Source organism: Plutella xylostella, chromosome 9 (genome assembly GCF_932276165.1).
Source record: "Plutella xylostella chromosome 9, ilPluXylo3.1, whole genome shotgun sequence".
NCBI classification, from domain to species: Eukaryota; Metazoa; Arthropoda; class Insecta; order Lepidoptera; family Plutellidae; genus Plutella; species Plutella xylostella.
This window is the reverse complement of record NC_063989.1, coordinates 7273967-7282752: the sequence shown is the minus strand read 5'-3', so window position 1 is coordinate 7282752 and position 8786 is coordinate 7273967. Positions and strand designations below refer to the sequence as shown.

At 40.7% G+C, this 8786-nt stretch overlaps 1 protein-coding gene across 1 annotated transcript; it reads left to right on the top strand.

The window, feature by feature from the left end:
• Positions 1 to 2821: 2821 nt before the first annotated feature.
• On the top strand, positions 2822 to 7925 carry LOC105386835 (RYamide receptor). The gene is made up of 4 exons (XM_048623260.1): positions 2822 to 4379; positions 4679 to 4877; positions 6308 to 6376; positions 7483 to 7925. The coding sequence occupies exons 1-4, from the start codon at positions 3820 to 3822 to the stop codon at positions 7810 to 7812; spliced, it is 1158 nt and encodes a 385-aa protein (XP_048479217.1). The 5' UTR covers positions 2822 to 3819; the 3' UTR covers positions 7813 to 7925.
• Positions 7926 to 8786: the final 861 nt, after the last annotated feature.

Here is an 8786-nt window from a genome sequence, read left to right as displayed (position 1 = left end):
TAATTTGTAGAATAATATCTCATTTTCTTATTTTATAAGATTCTTCGTTGTAAAATAAACGGCGGTGAAACTACTGAACGTATCCTCCAGAAACTTGCAGGGATTGTTCTTTGTATGACAGAGGCGCGCTCTAATAAACTATTTTCTGAAAAATAAATATAAAAATATTCTACGATTTCAGTGTTCCCACCAAGGACCTGCCAGTGTGCCCTAAACCGTCAGGACATCTCCGGGTATCAGGAAAATAAATAAGAATTCAATTAAAATTATCTATTGTAGGCTCACCCCCTTATTCATAGAAAAGTTACAATACGTTTTAACTAATAAACTGTTTTGTCCCTCTCCGACAAAGAACAATTTGTTGTTTGACAGAGAGGGACAAAACAGTGTATTAGTTAAAACGTTCTGTAACTTCTCTATGAATAAGGGGGTCAGTATGTACTTCTTACTTCTTACTACTACACGTGTTTTTCATGAGTCTAGGTACACGTGTATGTCTTGACTCTCGTGGGGCGGATTTACAGTTGGTGGGAAAATAATTTTTCATCACTCATGCTCTGAAAGTATAGGTGTGATTTTCCTAAAAAGGGGCATGAAAATGGCTCTTTTTATGCCCGGGGAAAATTGCTTTCTTGCATCTAAAATGTGATGAATGATGATTAAATTCAAGTAAAACCTGATGATAATTACCTCGCAATGAAAGTAAGGAAATCTCTGTGTCGTAGATATACACATCACATTTCTTATCATTCTATTCTATTATCTGTGGGGGTGTAAGTACCTGCACCTGGCTCTCTCGAGTGAAACCTTTGTACATTTCCCCAAGGTCTAAACTGCCTTCCTAAGCTTGGACCATTTCCCACCACGCTGGTCCTATGCGGGTTGGTGGGTTCACATTATAGATGTGCTAAATCTAGATATGCAGGTTTCCTCAAGATGTTCTCCTTCACCGCTCTTACACATCGCTTATTATGGAAGAAGAAATTACCACATTTTACGACATGTTTTTATTTCCTGTTTCCTCGCATTTGTAATGAAAAGCACAGTGTTTGCCTCGGGTGAACCCCTCGGGTACAATAAAATGTACTCGCATTTGATATGAAACCACACGTGGATTATAATTAGATACTCATACAGCACAGCACGTGGCGGTATATGTATAAATTGGAATTACAGACGGACGAAAACTATAGGAGTTAAGTATTTGTCGACATATTCCCTAATATAAACGTGAAATAAACTTAGTGTTGCATGAGAACCGGTGTTTACTTAAATGAAATTTCTAGTTAAAACCGGGTTTATACCAGGACTATATTTAGTCTTCGTTTTGTAATAAGGGGGTGTAACGGTGGAGTTGTGCTGAAAGTCTTGGGTTTGAGTGCCGACAGTAGCCAGGCACCGTACCCTCGATTATTAGACAAAGCAAACGTTATGATTTTGTTCTTAAATACGTTATTTTCGTATTATTTTCAGTCAGTTTTTACTTTCTTTCACATCGATTTGCCCTAGTTTTTAAATTCTTATAGTGTGTGAACAATGTCAATAGTTGATGATTGCTATAGAGCTGATTGGTGCACTTTGGTACAGTTCAGAACCTGCTCTAAAAGTATACTGATACAATTTTAGCCTGTGAAAAACCGCTATCGCTAATTAATAAACCTTCCTCCGGGTAAATTGAATCGCTTTGTTTGATTAATGCGAGTTGCGAAGAGTGCACCAGCTAGGCTAGCTACAGCTACAGTCTAGCTGCTAGACGGAAGCTTTGAGTAAAGAACAATTCCCGGAAAATTAATCAATCGCAGCGAATATTAAAAAAACGGAATATTAACTTAACCCTTACCTAATAGGACATGAGTCATTGCAAATTTTCCATTGGGTTTCGAACCTGGTAGAGTTCAGTAGTGCACTTAACCCCTTTTTGGTCGCATAATTCTTCCACCCAAAGGTTGTCTGGAAGAAATAGCTTTTTATGATCAGACAGGACGATTCGGTCGATACGACGGAAGATTCGGTCGGACACTAGTATATGAGAAATCTATATGAGATTCATTTTCTTCGAAGTACTTAAGATCATAGAACAACGCGGACTCGGATGTACCCTCACTTAAGATGGTGTATCTTAAATAAAAGGACATACAACATATAAATATCTAAAGGTACATGATGGAATTTTATTATTTACAGCCGAAGGGTACCTACATAGGTCAATGTCCAACACTCAATTTGTCCTGAAAATCCTGAAATACCCATCACAGTTTAATTAAATGTTGAACCTCGAACCTAGTAGAGTATCTTGTATAATAATTCCCCGGATATTTATTACTGAGTACGAGTACATTCAGGCGCAAGACTTGACATTATCAAAATGATTCTTCCCATTAAATTTAACTCAAAGTAAAAAAATATCCCTAAAGAAAAGGTTAAGTAACTTAACCTACATTGTTTCTTTGGATTTCATTTTGAAATTAGTTCTAAGTCAAGGAATCAATTGTTACTCTAATTACTTTTGCTCCAGAATTTCACCCTATCAGTTGGACGCTGTTATGCAAAAAGGACTTAATTCACAAGTTATTTAAAATTAAGTTAAATATACAAACCAAACCAAAAAGTAAAATAAGTTTTCCTAAGTGGTGACAAACGCATATTTATGTAAAAGCGGAATTAGCTTACTTTTATGGAGCTTCACACGTCAATCAGTACCTACTATTAAGGTACAGCATAAAATGTTATCTTATGCTGTACCTTAATAGTAGGTAGGTACTGATTGACTGCCTCACAAAATAAATTTAAGGTACACTACTTAAATAAGTTAGGTACTTAGCTCTTCTGAAATTGGCTCTTATGGCATGGTGCAGGGAAGGGTGAAAATACGGAAATTCAGTGATTCACTCACGCCCACGATCTCGAACCTTTTACCCAACCCATTGTAGAAAATGCGGACATTTGAACCATTCGTCATCTACATAATATGGAGAAAGTGTAATCAATCATGTATTTTGATTGAGAGTAAAAGATTTGGCCTTTCCATGGCTCTAGTTTTTTCGGGTACGATAAGCATTTTCTATTCTACTTCGGACTTTAACCTAATAATATATTGGGGATTGAAGAGTATTTGGATGAAGAGGTATACATGCCCTTCGGCTCCCTGGGACAATGACCCTAGACAAAATGTAACATACACCTGCTATCTGGTAATAGCTGGATGAAATAGGCCGCGTACAGCGTGACGACAAAGCAATTAAATTAATTACACGGTGGCAATCAACTGACTCCAATATTTTTCTTTTGTAATTTGTATCCTTTTTCAAGGTTCGCCCGTACAACAACCCGATTAAATAAAGCGATACCCGCAAATAAAAACAAGGATAAACAAACGAAAAAAGACCGTAATTAGAAGATAATGTCTGACCAGCGCGACTCAATCCGACGTGCCTCCTTTATCACCGACAAAGATTAATTTTATTTCAAACCAATCTTAAGAAAGGATAATAGCGTTTAAAACGTATTAAAACTTAACCAGATTAAGAGCAGATTTTCTACATAATTACACTTTATAACTTTTACGCAGAGAAACTATGCTTGGCCATTCTAATATGGTTTTCAGTCCCTACAGTATAATATAGCTTTAGCACCGAAATTGTTTATAAACGAGCATTTTCGACAAGCTCTTAAGTTTTACGTAGGTAGATATACCTACTTTATGTACGTATATTTCAATTTCAAATAAACAATGACGTTACATTAACAAAGGTTTAATTTGTTTCAGGTGATGAATGCTCTGGGTTGGGAGTGAGTATGTGAGTGGTAGAATGTGCGAGCATGGCGGAGGCGGGGGGCGGCAACTGGTCGCTGGACGAGGGCGCGTGGGGCGCGGCGTGCGCGGCGCCGGCGGGCGAGGGGGCGCTGGGCTCGGCGCTCTTCCAGGCCGGCGTGTGCGGCATGTACTGCGTGGTGTTCGTGGTGGCGCTGCTCGGCAACGGGCTGGTGTGCCTCGTGGTGGCGGGCTCGCCGCGCATGAAGACCGTCACCAACTACTTCATCGTGAACCTGGCCGTGGGCGACATGCTGATGACGCTGCTGTGCGTGCCCTTCTCCTTCGTGTCCACGCTGCTGCTGCGGCACTGGCCGTTCGGCGGCGCGCTATGCAAGGCGGTGAACTACTCGCAGGCGGTGTCGGTGCTGGTGAGCGCCTACACGCTGCTGGCCATCTCCGTGGACCGCTACATGGCCATCATGCGGCCGCTGCAGCCGCGCCTGGGCCGCGGCGCCGCCAAGCTGGTGGTGGCGGCGGTGTGGGGCGGCGCGCTCGCCACCGCCGCGCCCATCGCCGCCGTCTCCACGCTGCAGCGCCCCTCCGAGTGGCACATCCTGTGTGAGAGGTAACTAACTCAAGTTAATGTTGTGTTCGCCAAAACACGATAGAATTAATCCTTTACCCGAGTAACTTCCTGAAGCCTAAGTTACAGTGATCGGTAGTCCACTAATACCTGGTGGCTACAGATTTTCCTATCAGAATTCATATCTACTGCTTGGAAAACAACACCATCAAACTTGCTAAATCTAAAAAGTCTTCATCCAAAGTTAAACGCCAATTATTTGCAGATTATATAAATATCTCCAATAAGTCTTTGAGCTCTACTGACAGTCTTCAGCCACCTACACAACCTCTTCTCCCCAGGGACATCTGCGGCGAGCAGTGGTCGACCCCCGAGCAGAGCGCGCAGTACACGTGGGCGCTGCTGGCGCTGCAGTTCGCGCTGCCGCTGGGCGCGCTGGCGGGGACCTACGCGCGCATAGCTGCCGCTGTGTGGGGCGGGCGGCCCCCGGGCGAGGCGGAGAGTGCGCGCGACTCACGCATGCAGAGGTCTAAGAGGAAGGTCAGTCAACTTGTGACGGAAGTGGTAATTTAAGGCTCCCTACGCACAGGCAGAAGGTTTGCTTAGCGCCTAGCACCTAGCGAGTCACGTTTTTTCATCTGCCTTATACATAGTACCTACAGTTGACCACTAGACAGGCATTCCAGTCGCAAGGATTACTAAACAAGAACAATGTTATAAATAGACAAAAATAAAGTAGAAAATTAACTGAAAAATCCCGCTCAGCTATGAAATAAGAAAATATGCTGTCATAATCGAGAGCCGCATAATAGCCGGGGTTTGCAATTTTATATAATTCTTTATTATGAAAAAGTAAAAGCGTTTCCACACGAATAACAACACCCATTTCCACTAACTCATGTCTGTAAACTGAAAATGTACTCGTGAGTTCGAGAGCTATTCCAAACTACAAAGTAAGAAATTTAATTACATCTCTGCGAGAGGATGCCTGGTTGAGATGAGATCTCAATGCCACTCCGATCGGGCCATATTTGCCTGGCGACCACAGTTTACTTGTTTGTGTTTTGAATTATCGCCAACAAGGCTCTACAAATTCTGAAATTCCATAGTTAAATCCCAAAGGCTTTAGTCTAAATCCGTACAGTACAGCAGGCGGTATGAGCTGAAATCCTCTAATAATTTGGCCGAATAAACCCAACAACTTGTCGGGCAATTCTCACGAGAATCCATGAATCGATATAGGTACATAGAATAGGAAAGAGCATGTAATCAAAGGGCATTCTTCACTCTTATTGAATAGAAATCTCTTATGCTGCACTAGCTAGGTAGATTAGAATAATATCCGTATTTTCATGTGGCATTGTCGTGGGATACCCTGTATATTTCAGCAGATTTTAAACTTTGCTTACAGTGACATATCTCAGTGAAATAGCTGAAAGTTCGATAACCTGATTTCACGCCCTCAGATCTCACGTCTTCAGTTGATATTGAAAGATATAAAAGTCACGTTTTAGTACGGAATATAAATAAACGAATGAACTCCCAGTTTACATTTACTTCAAATGAGTAAATATTGGGCTTATTTACTCTACATACAACCTTTAAACAGTCGGAGAGGGGCATTTGATATCGCAATGAAAAGTTATCGTATACACACGCGGTTTTATACACAGGAAATGGAAGAACTGTTCTTTGATTTTAGACAAGTCGATGATGAATAGAATAATAGCAGAATGTTTATAAATTGGCAACGAACGTAGCTTTTATATTTATAGCAGTTTCATTTGGGTCGGAGAAAAATAAACAAGAAGGTATGTTTAAACTTCCACGCAACACATTTTAAGATAGGTAATCTAATTCATCATTATTGTTGTCTGTCTAATAATTCTGATTATCACATTGAAACCTTTCAGAACAAATTTTACATCGACATCTTATCTTGTTATTTTTAAAGAAAGTTTTGTTTTCAGATGATCAAAATGATGGTGACTGTAGTGGCAGTGTTCACGATATCTTGGCTTCCTCTCAACGTGTTCATTGTAAGTATTTCTTATCAACATCTATTACTTTTTTTCTGTGTTATACATATTTACCCGACTGCCGAAGGAGGAGGGTAATGTTTTTAATTATTAAATTCCAAATAATTTATTGTTAAAAGTGGGATGTTTGTAATGATCTCATATTATTTCATAGGTTCCTGATTGAAATGTTTACTTTAACTTTATTTTCGAAGTGCCTCAAATATTGTGCAACTTTTATAATTAAGTAGATCATCTCTGAAATCGTGTATAATTACATCCTCCTGTATACTAACTTTTTCAATCAGTTTGATATGCTGCACAAAATACTCGGCAATTTTTTTCTGTTTGGGTAATTTCATACGATAAGATAATGCATTTTCATATTAGGCTGTTAAATGTGAAAAGAGCTTAAGGAATTATGATAACGTATCTCGACCAATCTCGACGTACTGTTTTGTATTTTACCCAATAGATTGACCTGGATCTAGTGTTTCTAAAGCAATACTTGAGTTTGAGAAACTTTTGCTCCCGAAATTCCATAGGGAAATCAAAATTTAGGGTAAATAGGACTGTGTGCGGCCCACCGCTGGTAGGTACGCAAAACAAGTTCATAGTTCTGCATTTGCTAGAGCGAAATACTCATCACATCAGTCCTGAATGTTGAAAATTCACGCTCTAAATTTGAAAGTGCAAATTATTCTCATGTATTACTGTTATATATATGGTAATTCAAAATTCTTTAGAAATGTAGATAAAAAGGTGTTTTGTATACCTACCATGTTCCCCACTTCACAGTAAATGCTGGTAGCCTGTTTCCTCATATAAAGGATACAATTATGTCAATTAAAATGACGGGTTCAGTGCAGGTTGATGGATCCCAACATGAGCAAGCTTGTGCGACTAGGCTTTATTTACGACTTCTGCTGAAACAATAACAGCCCACCGCTTAACATGACGTCCGAAACATGGTAATCATCCACTTGAAATCGGTGACATTGGATGGGTGACCGTGCCATGTGTTGCTTAACTTCAGTTATTACTTACAGTACGATCACTATAGCTAGTTCAACTACGGACGCTTCGATTTTATAGGTAAAGTCATATTTTTTTGGTATTCCAACCAGGTGCTCTGGACGGTCCACCAGCACGACGACAGCTGGAGCCTGTGGCCCGGCATGCCGTACCTGTGGTTCGCGAGCCACTGGCTGGCCATGTCGCACACCTGCTACAACCCGCTCATCTACTGCTACATGAACCACCGCTACAGGAGAGGATTCAAACAAGTGAGTGACGGTGACAGTGCACGAGCACGACGACAGCTGGAGCCTGTGGCCCGGCATGCCGTACCTGTGGTTCGCGAGCCACTGGCTGGCCATGTCGCACACCTGCTACAACCCGCTCATCTACTGCTACATGAACCACCGCTACAGGAGAGGATTCAAACAAGTGAGTGACGGTGACAGTGCACGAGCACGACGACAGCTGGAGCCTGTGGCCCGGCATGCCGTACCTGTGGTTCGCGAGCCACTGGCTGGCCATGTCGCACACCTGCTACAACCCGCTCATCTACTGCTACATGAACCACCGCTACAGGAGAGGATTCAAACAAGTGAGTGACGGTGACAGTGCACGAGCACGACGACAGCTGGAGCCTGTGGCCCGGCATGCCGTACCTGTGGTTCGCGAGCCACTCAGACACTCGAACTATCGTCATAAGACATTACTATATAGGTTGCCTATAGTATCGGTATAGCAGCAATTGCATAGAAAAACAACACCAAAGCATAAAAGTCTGTAAACAAAGCCATCATCATGATCTTTCCTTTTTTCTTTGATAAATGGATCACTTTGAGAACCAATAATAATCGAACGAACGATCAATCACCGGTAATTTAACTTTGCGATTTCTTCCGCGAACTTTAAATATTTCTTTGTAAATAGTTAGAGACCATCTATACATAGAAAAGAGAAAGTATTATTAACAACAATATCCGAATTTATTTGTCATTCTACCCATATCTGTTCCAAGTAAACCCGAGACTGTAACGTAATACTGGCCTGCACTGTTCGGTCTACGATTCCGCAATAAATTATTAATCGCTACTCAAACAATCGAACAGATTAATATAAGTACTTAACACTTTTTGGAATATTATCGTCCTGTAATGGGATACCAACGTTTATAGGTAGTTTCAATTCAATTAAAATAAATTAATTTGTACCTATGCGTACAGATAAGTATAAAAAAATAGTTGGTCTGTTTCAATTAGATTAACTTACGTAAGTACCAACTAGGTGCACCTAACAATTATGTAAGTAAATACAAACTATTCCAAAATGAGTTTGAAGTTGTAACGTGGTAAGGTTAGTTTAGTAACGTATGCTAATACAGTTCCACTCTTGGTTTCTGTATACTCAGTTACTTAAC